This window comes from Gadus macrocephalus, chromosome 6 (genome assembly GCF_031168955.1).
Source record: "Gadus macrocephalus chromosome 6, ASM3116895v1".
NCBI lineage: Eukaryota > Metazoa > Chordata > Actinopteri > Gadiformes > Gadidae > Gadus > Gadus macrocephalus.
This window is the reverse complement of record NC_082387.1, coordinates 15,918,728-15,931,625: the sequence shown is the minus strand read 5'-3', so window position 1 is coordinate 15,931,625 and position 12,898 is coordinate 15,918,728. Positions and strand designations below refer to the sequence as shown.

The window sequence follows — 12,898 nt, the reverse complement described above, 5'->3', positions numbered from 1 at the left end:
AATGAGACTTTTCACTTGATTCTAGTCTGCATGTGTGTATGTATGGGTGTGTTTGTGTGTGCATGTGTGTATGTATAATCTAACCTGACTGTGGTGTGGTGTGATTGAATGCCTGTGCTGGCATGCTTTAGGGCTTGCCATTATAAACTATTTCATCATTTTTATTATTATGATAGTTGGAAGACTTTAACAGCTTCGAGTCCTGATCAGTACGGACATGAATGGAAATAACTAAACTACGCCACTGTCCCATTAACAGCTTCTTCTCACAGAAACACATATACACGCACGTACGCCTACACACTGGCACACAAACACACACACACTTGTGTTTGCCGGGATCTGTGTGTATAATGTTGATTCAGACGTGACTCATGGCTTAAAATCAACGGACATCTGGAACTGTTGCTCACGGTACCGTCACAGCTGGCCTCAGGTTGACACTCTCTCCCCTCTGTAATGGTCTACCCTCACTTCCCCCTCTCTTTCTCCTGCGTCTGATACTCTCCTTGGCGGGGGGGGGGGGGGGGGGGGTGGTGGTGGTGTGGGGGGGCGCTTGTTGTAACAAAATGCGGTTAAACACGCCTTGAGGTTTGCAGCTCACCCCGGGGACATATTCAGAGGGGTTGAGTAATCGGCAGTGGTCATACTTCCTCTTTAGACGTCTGTATTGAGCTTCTCTTTCGTTTTTTTCATCCCTCCGCCCAACTCTCATATATACTCGAACCGCAGCACCCTTCTCGTCTCACTTCTCTCTTCCTGTCCTCTCCTGTTGTCTCTCCGATTTAGACGATCTTCCCTGTTGGAATGACGGTGTGTGTGTGCTTTCCAGGGGGCCACACCATGGCTGAGGGGAGCTGCTTTCCAGCCTGTTAGCCACCTCGGTCCGCCCAGCAGACCTCCACTCAGGCCCCAGGAAGCAGAGCTAGAAAACCACGAGGGCCCTTCGGGGAAACGCTGACTCCCGAGAGGATAAACACAAAAAAGCTGCCGGGAAGCGGAGTCCCTGCAACAACGCTTAGTGGACTCTTCCGTATCTAAGTGAGGGAATTCAGTTGCTCTTTTCAAGCGGGAACTCAACCCTGTGCACAACAATACCGGGAATTCACCTCCAGGCCGTTTCCTCGATCCACGGTGCGGAGGAGGTCACAGCCGCCATGTGTCATGTGATCGTGACCTGTCGCTCCATGCTATGGACCCTGTTCAGCATCATGGTGGCCTTCGCCGAGCTCATCGCCTTCATGAGCCCCGATTGGCTGCTGGGCTACCCCCGGCCAGGATCCGGGGTCGGCGGCGTGCTGTCCGGCGGTGGGGAGTACCGGCCGTCCTTGGGGCTCTACAGCCGCTGCCTGCGTATCGGGGGCCGGGCGGTGACGTGCGGCCCATACGCTCAGACTTTCGGAGAAGTGGCGAGCGGCTTCTGGCAGGGGGCCATGTTGTTCCTGGCGGCGGGAACGCTGGTGCTGGGCTGCGTGGCGTGCATGTCCATTTTCACGCTGTGCTTCCAGAGCTGCCTGAGGAAAAGCATCTTCAACATCTGTGGACTGCTCCAGGCCATTGCCGGTAAGTGTGTGTGTGTGTGTGTGTGTGTGTGTGTGTGTGTGTGTGTGTGTGTGTGTGTGTGTCAGCGTGTTTGTGCGCACACATCGACAGCTGTATAAGACCGACCATGCCTGTCATCCCTATAATCTATCATTATGTTGCTGGTGGTTGTCCCGATTCCAAACATGTCATGTGGTAAATAGCCTTATTATGGTATGCATTCCTCACCATTCAGAGATGACTCATGGTATTCCCAGCTGCACTGTCTCTTATGTTCTTTTAACCAGACTCATATCCATGTCTTTAACAGCTAACCCCGTAGGGTACGTCTAACCTACCTCTGTCCCTATCCCCCAGGCCTCCTGCTGATGGTGGGGCTCATGCTGTACCCCGCCGGCTGGGGCTCGGAGAAGGTGTTGGACTACTGCGGAGCCGAGGCCTCCCCCTTCCGGCCGGCCCAGTGCTCCCTGGGCTGGGCCTTCTACGCCGCCATCGGCGGGACCCTGGCCTCCTTCGTGTGCGCGGTGTTCTCGGCGCAGGCCGAGGTGGCCACCTCCAGCGACAAGGTGCAGGAGGAGATCGAGGAGGGGAAGAGCCTCATCTGCCTTCTCTGAACCGGGGGACTGAGGGAACCGGGGATCTCCCTGGGAGACGCTGGAACTTCTCCTAGAAAGAGCACGGGGTGGGTGGGGGATAGGGAAAAGTCTTCATGGAAGCCAGGATGAAAGTGCTGTTTCCTTCCAGGCCAGCGAGCCACAGTTCCGGATGTAAGGAGGCCAGAGGAGCTGTTCCTCCTAAATGTTTTCTCTGGCTGTACTCTTGGGCCGACCCGAGTCTGATGTGCCAAAACATACTCTGCATGAGAGAGGGCTAAAGGATGTGACACTAGCATTTATTCAATCTGACGTGCACTCCTTACTTAATAACAATTATGACTCATATCAACACTGGAGTGCTGTTGAGTCCTTTTTATAACCGCCAGCTTGAAGGCTCATATGTAACCTGGTGGGTTGCTTTGCGTCAGGATGTTTTCTAAGACACAACTCATGGCCACCGTCTGAATGTTTGCCAGCTGTGTCAAATGGAACACTTGGCATGTGTTGTTTTGTGGGCGGGTTTCAATGTATGTCTGTTCCTGTGTGCGTGAGATTGTAAATATGTGTGTGTGTGTGTTTTTGTAAATAGATCCGTGCGTGTGTGTGTGTGCTTGGGTGTGTCTGCCTGCATCCAGCCCTTAACAAGGGTGAATTTTTCCATCTTTGCCAGATGTTTTTACTCTGAGCACGCAGTGGGGCGCTAAACTATTCTGTATCATACTCAGATATAGAGATTGCAAGGGGTTCGTTCACTTCAAAAGACCTGAGCTTCGCAAATTATTTAGTGAGACTTGCTGCAGCCCCATAACTTTAATAAGTGGTGAAGTGTGTATGGAAGAAAATCAGACCCCCACCATGGGTAATTAATACTGTGGTGAGCATAACCGGATCACAGGGGTACTTAAACTGTTTCATCACGTCAATTTCAGCATATTCCTGGGACGTAACCACTGCACTCTCAGAAAGATTCCTTCATTTAATTTAGGATAGGGATCACAGATCCTGGTGCGTTCTTTTCCGTGCAAGGTCAGAGTGCGACACACCTCCAAATGGGCTGCAACCCATTGTTCAAGGAACGCTGCTGGATCTTATTTCCTCGATTGTTGAAAGTTGCCGTTGGTTCAATGTGATGATCTTCCTCTGTGTTGAAATGCTAAACGTGTTATTTTCATTCCTGTAATTTACATTGGAGCTACATAATTGCTTTCATTCTTTCTGATCGCTTAACGTGTGAAATCACAAAAGATGCAGTGTGTCTCTTTGACTGGTCACAGTGTACCATTGAATAGAAGCAACGATCATTTAAGAGTCAGTGATTACGGTAAACGGGACTTTTGTTATATTAACAAAATTCCTCCAAAGCATATTGTATGAACATGCTTGAAACGATCCACATTTGTGGAAGGTTTCGATTTTTCATGGGAAAGGAATCCACTCTGTATTCTGTACTTTAAATAAATAAACGCTACGTTGAAAAAACGATTCGCCTTTGATGAATCTCCACGGTTTTAAATAACGAGAACTGCATGCTTTATCTCTTAACAGGAGAGGAAGAGGCCTGTTTATTACGTAAAGTAAACACGATGAACTCGGCCAACACTGACACCTCGTGGAGTAAACTGGTAACACAGCTCTAGTATTTTAATAAGAACACCAGTTTTCTTTCAAATTTTATTTCATGTTAATACCATAAATATAGAAAAACTTAAAACTATTCCACATGCAACAAAGGCAAGACGAGTGCATCAATTTTTCATCTTTGTACCTAAGACCGATCGATGATGGGAAACGAATGTTTCAACTTTACAAAATAAACACAAGTGTCGCGTTTCAATCATTTTAGCTTCCAGTCAAACAGCCTGGCTCACTCGTGAACGTCGCCAGTTTGTGCCTGAACATCCTCTTACGCTAGCTAACAATGCTTTTTTCCTTGTTCAAAAGTCAGAAGCTTCCTTTCCAGTGGTAAACTTTAATATTTGTAGTCAACATGAGTTTTGGAGAATAAAATATATTAATAAAATAAAAACGACATGGACATTTGGTCTCTCACAGCTTTTTAGGACGCAGCACATTCTATTTTTTTAGTGAAGAAAAAACAACTTGCATTTAAACACTTTGAAACAAGCCATCCAGTTAAACAAACGTTTACTTACATCCTCGGTGGTCAAGTCATGGAACACTGCTAGTTAATGCTATGACGTCAACACATTTAAATAAAATACACACACACACATGACATTTAAATAAATTACATCTGAAGGAAAATAAAATTAACAAAATAAATGGTTAAACCATGGCGATTTCACAAACATACTCCATAAAGAAATGCACAATGAGAGTTTTTCAGGAAATACTTCAAGGCAAGACATAGTGCCAATAGCCATTTTCCGATTTGTAACAGCTTTTTGATCTTTGACTTGGCTAAGCCCACACTCACTTGCTCGCTATAATATATTGTTTGATTTATACATAAATAATAACAGCTGTGACATCCATCAGCCATTTTCCATGCACAACTTCAAACACTCACCGCCACATTAGCTGAAGCTCTGTACAAATGCAATCCTCATGACCGTTTTTTCCAGAGACACTAGCAGTAGCCTATACAGTGTTACTGTACAATGAAATGTACCTCAGTAGTGTTTTTTCCTGTGTACTGTCAATCGTTTATACATTTTATTTATATTTGGCTGTCAAACAGACCAGAACATAAAGGAAGGGGGGAGGGAAATGGTCCTTTGTGTTCAAAAGTTTTTTTGACATGTTTGCTTTTCGACAAAAGGATCTTGTTTACATGATTATCTCGCTGGAAGATATGTATTTCACTCAAGCGGTCCAGAGATGTGCCCATTCCTTCAACAGAACATAAACAGTATAAGCCACAACCTATTACAACTGAAGTCAGGATTCATGGCAGCAGCAAATTCTAACCGATGGCGTTGCGCTCCACGAATCAAAAAGAAAGCTAGAAAGAGACACACTCGAGAAAGGGCTAAATATGTGTAGTGTTGTTGTAGTGCTGGTTTCCTATTTTAACATTACAGAGCACAAAACACAACATAGACCTAACCTAGCAGCAAGTTAGCTGAACGCAATGACCTCCGACCTCACTTTGTGTGGAAAAGAAGGGAACTAAAAGAGCGGCAAGTAGCCTGAAAGACTTGATGTGGTGGTTTATCCTTAAAATGTGGCAAAACCAATTGATGTCGTCAACTTTAGTTTGCTAACCATGCGTTTGTCCTTGTCGTGCCTTTAAGCAATCCGGCCTATTTGATCATTCCCAGGATTAAACTGAAGGTGAAAAGGCTACTGCTCCATTAACTGTAACAATGCGGATACTGAATATCGGAATTGGTTTCGGAGCAGTGACTTTTGTCAGAATTTCCTCAAGTGTGGCAGAAACACTCAAAACACAAGATAAACGTTATCTTTAACATCACAACGATCAACTGGATACTCATAAAACTCAGTCAGTTCCACCATTTCCACTTTTAAAAAAAAGCCAAATACACGTCCACGCGCAGGCTCACTCACACACCCACACCCACACACAGTACATGAGCAAGACAAAACAAAACATACACCGTCAGATGACCCGTCTCCATTGGTCCGTCGAAGAAGCCCGGGACGTTATCATGACAATGAAGCACACACGTACATGTTGACATCGGCTGCTCGTACATCTTAGAGGTGGACTCAACCGTGCGAGTACAGTAGAGTCAAACGCTTACAAAATCCATGCACTGTCAGGAGAAGCAGAGGGTTCCCCGAGCGGACGATTAGGAGTAAGTCAGCATTCATCCCAGACACCAGGGGAGAGGGGGAGTGCTAATTGGTTCTAGGTGAAGGTGGACCGCCCTGGCTCTGAACTCATGATTTGACACGGGAGAAAGTGGTTTAGCTCACTAGCTTGGCTAGGGATAGTTTGAGGCAAGGACTCTGCTCTTCAGCATAAGAGCAATGGTTTGGATGTTCGGGACATATACGGGACCAGGGTTGTGCATCTTCAGCTTTAAAGAGTGTATTTGCATGTGTGTTTGTGTGTCTGTGTGTATATGTGTTAATGTTAGTTATAGAGTGTGTGCGGATGTGTACATGTGTTAGTGTTAGTGTTCAAGGAGTGGCTTTGAAGGCGCCGCGGGCAGCGTTGCTAGCAGCATTGGCGGCAGCATTGGCAGCAGCGGTCTGGACGGTTTTGTTTGACATGACCCCGGTGGCGAATTCCTGCTGGGCTTTTTCGAAGCTGGCGCCGGTGGTGCGATACAGCGCATGCACCTGTAGGGGGAGACAGAGACGCGGGTCGACGGTTGAAATGTCGAGGTTTTACGTTTAAGCAATAGATCACGAAAGGCTGTGGTATGTGCTCATTATACCACTGTTAAGGGGCGTTGTCCGGCCCCGACGCGCAGCGGAGGGCCGGCGACCCCCTTCACAGTGGTATAATGAGCACATACCACTGACTGAAGTGATCTATTGCTTTTATACAACGGTTACTATTATGGTAAAACGAAAGTCATAGACACACTACATTTAAAAAAAAAAACAAGAAAGTCAAAATAGCTGTTTTTTGAAAGAATACAAAAAAGTAGTCCCTCCTGGCAGCCTTCAAAATGCATGACGGTCGCTATGCAACACACGGTCGCTTTAGCGTCCCTCCGAGAGAAGGCTCGGCTAGAGCGGTTCTCCGGCAATTTATCCTATGAAGCAGTTCACTCGCCGTGTGCCTAAGCTTTCGTTAGTCTCTCCATCACTCCCGGAGTAACAACATTTACACCCTCTCCACCATTCAACATATTTTTTACTTTGTAACTGTTTCTACTTCCAGGCGCGGAGTGATATGCAAACTTTCACAAAATGATTGGGCGTCATAGCAGTTATGTTTACGCTCATTATACAACAGTTAGGAACCAATCAGATCGCTGGACATAAATTTTCAGCACCTATACTGTTATTAATATACCATATGAATATCTTATATTGAAAAGTTTTTTTAATTAAATAATGCAGTTACTGAAGTTCAGATTTTGATTTATATTCATCGATTTGATCAGACCTATCTGTCTAGACTTATACTAGCCAACAGTAGATCTCATTACTGAAAATTAGCAATTTATTATTCAATCAGTCTTTTATGCAACAAATATCTGCCTGCACCGTCCACAGTCAGACGGTGGATACTGCTCGACAGTGTTGACAATAGAACGAAAAATCAACGTCAGAAAAGTTCAAATCCTATCTACAAAATTGAACTCAATAGTAGGGCAGAGAAGTTTACGAGATCTAGTAGTGTGTCTAAGATTATACAATTATTATATATACTTTTTGCAACAATGCAAACACACAAAGGCAAACCTAATGCAAAAAAGAAAGAAAGACAATCTTTGGTAGTCGAAATCGATTCAGAATCTGAAGACAAGAATTGCGTGACTCCATTCCCCCCCCCCAACCCTACTCAATAGCTAGCTCACCGAGAGACAGAGCAGGGATGCTGACGGGCTGAACTACAGAGTGTGTGTTACCTTCTTGAACATGATGAGGGAGCCCACTGACAGGGCGGTGAACAGGGCGGCGATGAGCAGCATGATGATGCCCACTGGGATACTGGTGTTCAGACCTGTCAGAGCCGCTATCCAGCCACTGGGAAGATACACACGCGGACACATCCACACACACACATCCACACAAACACAACATGAGTGTGAATCCAATGACACAGCAGATGTGTAGTGCATCCAGGATAAGATCAAAGCCATCGCGACAGTGTGTGACCAAATTGTCAGCTGGGTTTACCGCCAAAATACAGTGGACAATAATTAGCACGCCAACAAACTCACCATGTTCCCCAGCTTCGGATGCCAATAGACTGTAGCACGTGAACACCAAACTGACAGATGTACACAAAGAAGAAGACGAAGAAGCGGAAGGAACTGTCACTCCTGAGGAGAAAGGAGGAATGCGGGCAACTTAAGAGAGGGAACAAAGTACACAAGCATTTATCAGCTCATTGATCTCTTACTCAACAATACCAATGTATAAACTAACCTTAGCCTGTCAACGTTTATTTTGATTCTTGTCTTTAAAATAATGTGTCTTTAGCATTAAGGTATGATTTTTAGTAATCTATCTTAACGACTTCAGAGATGGCAATATCCTATTGTGTTTACATTTATGTTTTATTATATTGTTATGCAAAGTTTATAAATGTGATTCCTGCCTATGAAAAGCCTTTGTATTTGCAGGATGCTACATAAATTAACCTGCCTCGCCTCAAGCAAAAACAAAAGAATATCTACCTTGAACTACCTTGAACCTACAGGATTCAAGGTAGGTCCTTGAAATCAATAACAAACACCCCACTTCCGCCAATCTGCCATTGTTCCACACGTATCCAGCTGCATCAATGAATGCTAGCGGACATTACTGGTAGTTGGGGGGGGTCTCCACTTGCCTGAAAGCCCCATAGAGCGGTCTGTACCAGCAGACGAAGGAGCAGGGAGTGAAGAGCAGGAACCATAACATGGCCAGGCCGAAGTCCACGCCGCGCGACGCATCCACGAAGAACCAGAAAAGACAGCCAAACATGTTCACAAACAGCGTCCCTGCGTGGACTGTGTGGAAAACAACGACACGTTAATAATAATAATAATAATAATAATAACGTTTATTTAATATAGCGCCTTCCTCACAGTCAAGGTCGCTTTACAGATTCATGAGAACCACATTTTATTAAGGTGTTATGCACTGCTGTTCCATTGATGATTATGGACTGAATAATGTTTTGTAGAAAGAAAAAAAAACACTCAACAAGCGTGAAAACACTTTTTTTGTTATAACGAATTCCATCACTTGTTTCGTGGGGGTCTACGTAGTCGGATTTCAGTAATGTTTCACCCTTTAAGATGCATGGCAGAACAACTTCTACCTAGAATATTATGGCTTTAAATAATTTTTTATAGATTGCTATAAAGACATTCACAAGCACACCTTCTCTTGTATACATGACAGAACTGTTCACTCAGTTCATAATGCTGTTCCCCTGAAGAGAAGGGAGGACGGGCTGCTTCTACTCACACATCCAGAGGTTGTACATGATTTTGACCGTCTTCTGGAACTCTACAGGGATGTCCACGGCGATGTCATGGTAGAAACATGGCCCAACCGGGAACTTCTCCGGCAGCGGTGGCCAGTTGTTCTTACGTCCTGACGGATGCGCGCGCGCACACACACACACACACACACACACACACACACACACACACACACACACACACACACACACACACACACACACACACACACACACACACACACACACACACACACACACACACACACACACACACACACACAATGTATTTGTATTCACATAGGTGGCGTTTTAGATAAAAGCTCTACTTCTCTGCCAATACCAACGTCACAAAACAAAAAAGACAACCCTACCTCTGCTATCTATCTTAGATACCCAATCTCGTTCCGTTACACTATGATGTTTGACGCCCTACTGTAGTACATGATGTCCCCAGTCAGCCCCACTCACCTCCCACCCCACCATGGGACTGGAGCTCTCTCTCCCGGCGATCGAGCTCTGCTGCCTTCTTCTCCAGCTCCTCCTGTCTCCTCAGCAGTTCTGCCTGGGCCCAAACCTGGTCCTAGTTTACACACATTAGCCCCAAAGTCAGTATGGACGCCTGGTAGGTCCGGCCCAAGCCCAACATACAAACATGATGTTACGTTTGAACAAGGATCTTCGGCTGGTTCTGAGAAGGAAAAACGTTGGAATTTTGAACTGTGATCTTAATACATATTTCTGTTTAAACATGAATTTCTTTAGGTTGTTATTTTCTAGGTACTAAAATATGGTGGAAGCGCTGTACAAAATATATCTAAGAATAGAGTTAGGCATTGGGGAAGCTTGTGGGTTAGATTGTGTTGAAATATTTATGAAATGCACCAAATGGCTCAAGCAAGTAGAAGGTTTTGCTCATCTGGCCCAAACTGAGATAGGCTTGTGGGACTTGTGATTACAAAAGAAAGACAGAAAGTAAAATAAATACCACAGCACAACAACTAGAATGCCAACCTTTGCACCGTTTTGATCTTTAAGCATATCTTTTAGTTTAAATAGACTCAGCCTCAAGCACAAACACCACGGAGGCAATTATTAAACTACAGTTAAAAGTATCTATCGTGGTAATTGATCAAGCAGTGATCTGTTTAAGTCTCAGGTTGTAGGGAGTTATGGGATGGACATGGATCACTGCAGTAGATGGGGTTATGTCAGATAGATTTGGTAGGAGGCGGTGGGGGCTACATGATTCACAGTAGCCTACCTGATTGCGCAGCTGAGGTTGAACAAGTGTGTGAAAGAAGAGGGGAAAGATAAGTTAACAATATGATAACATGTATTGAATATGTATCTACTGTATTTTCCTGATTGACGGGCTACGGGGCAAAGTGAGTACTGTAAGTTAAGTCCACAGCTTCTGGTTCGGTAAAGCAAGGCAAAACTGTATGAGCGATAGAACGAGTAACGGAGAGATAAGGAGGGCAAGGGAGGGATGAGTCTTTCGGTGTTTGTAGGCTATGTGTGTGTTTCACTGCATGTGTGTGAGAGAGCGATGGAGAGGGAGAGAGCAAGAAAAAGTTTGTGTATGTGTAGCACGTGCGTGCCTGCGTGAGTGTGCTTGTGTGTGCGTGGGTGTGCGCGTTCCTGCATGTGTGCGTGTGCGTGTGTGTGTGTGTGTGTGCAGTACCTGGGTCTGGTGCTGTGAGTAGGCTGGGGGCTCCTCTGTGGGCTTCATGATAGCCGGCTGGGTGTTCTGAGCGGGGGCCGGGGCGGCGCTGGGAGCACTTCCTGGAGCTGCCTACAAAACAATAACAAACCAAACAAACAGACACACACACACTATTAGTATTTATATAACGATGAAGGACAGTGGCTGAATATAACTAAAGTAGGCCAAAGTAATATGTTTTCAGAGAGGTCCTCTTTGACTGAGAGGAAAGAGAGAGAACAGAGCGGGAGAAACTAGGTCAATGACCTCATCTGTTAAATCGTCAAGGTATCTAAATTCGTTAAATCATTTTGTATTAAGAAAAGTGGAGAGACTAGAGTGAGCAGCTAGTGAGACTGACCGTTCTGCCATCCGTGAAGGGGTTGTATTCCTCTAGGCCACCAGGTGGGGCAGAGCGGGTCACCTGTGTCACGGAAGGATCCTAAAAGGTAGAAAGGACCAAATGGCAATTAAGGTCGGAGGGGCACTGAACGCAGTTCAATTAACTACAAGCCAATCATAACTGAAAAAGATGCTGGGAACGAAGTCAATGGTAAGCACGAGGGGTCCCATATCAGTAATCTACTTGGTTCAACAGAATAGGAAATTGATCATTCATTAGTCAAACTGGATTCCGAGTCGGAAGAGCTACAGCAGCCCAAAGCCACAACATGTAGGCTATGGGTAGATCAGATCAGCTCAGCATTTTAAAGTGGTAGCAATAGCGAATCCTTTCTCGAATGAGATACAGGAAATTTAATTCAGGCCCTAATGTCAACGTAAGAAATCATGAACCTTGACGTGTCTGCAGAACATGAACATTTATTTGACGCCTTTAGGCCTGGTCATTCATAAGTGAGAGACAGTGAGTCAGATAATGAAATCATTATGCACTGGGGAGATAACATGCATAACGTCTGTATGAGCTGTCTGCATCATGGCTTTACTGGGGGAATATGATTTGTTGTCACTATCTCATGTTATTTGCCAAACTGGAAGCTAATCTCCACTCACCGCTACCACAACAAATGTAATTGAGGCGAGGCTAGACGGCAATTCTATGCATTTGCGGTTATCTGTCAAAACATTTAATAATATCCCATTGACCGATTTCATAAAGGCTTTTGTCAGCGACGTGTCCTCGTAATAAGACAGTTACCAGCGTAAGAAAAAAGCATCAGCGTTAGTGAGCCCTGAAGCTGTGGGCTCCTCTACAACATGAGGGGGCTGGCCTAGCGGATGCTAGCTGCATACCTGGAAGGGGTTGCTGAAGTCTGGGTCTGCGAAAGGGTTGCTGTCAAAATCTGACATTGTGTAGCCTTCAGGTATCGCTTGGCTGCGAAGACGATTTCCCCTAATTATCCAGGGAGGGTTCGATCCCTTCGATGTGCCTCACTGTATCCTACACGTCTCTGCGCCTCCACCACCAGAAGACCCCCTCGCTCAACTTGTTAGCAGTAGCAGCTAGCACAAAGATGGCAGGGAGAGATGCAACCTAACTTTACATGACGTGCGCTACGTCATCGTTTCAGCAGCAGCAGGACCAAACCAGGCAGACGCATCTTTCTGATGGTGATGATGATCGTGAGGACGATGACGATGACCATCTAAAAAAGAGGTCGGTGACTATAATTTACCACTTAAAAAAAAAAAGAAGACACATTTAAGAAAGCTTTTGATTGAAATATCATTGATTAATTGTGTTTTTGTTTTTTCACGTTCATATTGTTTGACTTAGAACGCTCCATCAATCTTAATGTGAACCAATGTTGTGAGTCATTATCTGACGTCTATCATTAAACCCTTGTCCTTTTTGCCTGCCAAACTATTTTGCCTCGTGTCCCGAGGTGTCTGTTGATTCCAGTGAGTTCATTCTGGCTGCGGCCCAACGGGTTAGCCAATGTCTCCCTCTATAGGTTACCAGTGCGTACTACAGCCAATGTTGAAAAATATATAATGTTACTTATATTGGAAAACATTAACAGT

The 12,898-nt window shown here is 45.1% G+C and overlaps 2 protein-coding genes across 5 annotated transcripts in view; one reads left to right on the top strand and one right to left on the bottom strand.

Moving 5' to 3' along the window:
• LOC132459749 (LHFPL tetraspan subfamily member 2a protein-like) overlaps window positions 1-3,631 on the top strand; it is an 11,634-nt gene extending 8,003 nt beyond the window's left edge. Inside the window, exons 2-3 of one of the 3 annotated variants that reach the window (XM_060054491.1) lie at window positions 790-1,563; window positions 1,900-3,631. In XM_060054491.1, coding sequence (XP_059910474.1) covers window positions 1,158-1,563; window positions 1,900-2,156 — 663 coding nt within the window. In that variant the 5' untranslated portion in view covers window positions 790-1,157 and the 3' untranslated portion in view covers window positions 2,157-3,631. Of the gene's footprint in view, window positions 1-573; window positions 1,564-1,899 lie in introns of those variants that run through there. The other 2 variants (XM_060054488.1, XM_060054490.1) reach the window with 2 other exon arrangements.
• Window positions 3,632-3,795: 164 nt separating this feature from the next.
• Window positions 3,796-12,451, bottom strand: scamp1 (secretory carrier membrane protein 1). Of its 2 annotated transcripts, XM_060054486.1 has the most exons (10): window positions 12,167-12,451; window positions 11,274-11,354; window positions 10,892-11,002; window positions 10,469-10,480; window positions 9,676-9,787; window positions 9,210-9,338; window positions 8,587-8,746; window positions 7,973-8,074; window positions 7,658-7,775; window positions 3,796-6,413 (listed from the first exon to the last, which is right to left on the bottom strand). In XM_060054486.1, exons 1-10 carry the CDS (start codon window positions 12,221-12,223, stop codon window positions 6,252-6,254), a joined length of 1,044 nt encoding a protein of 347 aa, XP_059910469.1. In that variant the 5' UTR covers window positions 12,224-12,451; the 3' UTR covers window positions 3,796-6,251. The 2 variants fall into 2 exon arrangements, with proteins under 2 accessions (XP_059910469.1, XP_059910470.1); XM_060054487.1 differs by lacking the exon at window positions 10,469-10,480 and having other exon boundaries at window positions 12,167-12,448.
• Between the last annotated feature and the right edge of the window lie 447 nt (window positions 12,452-12,898).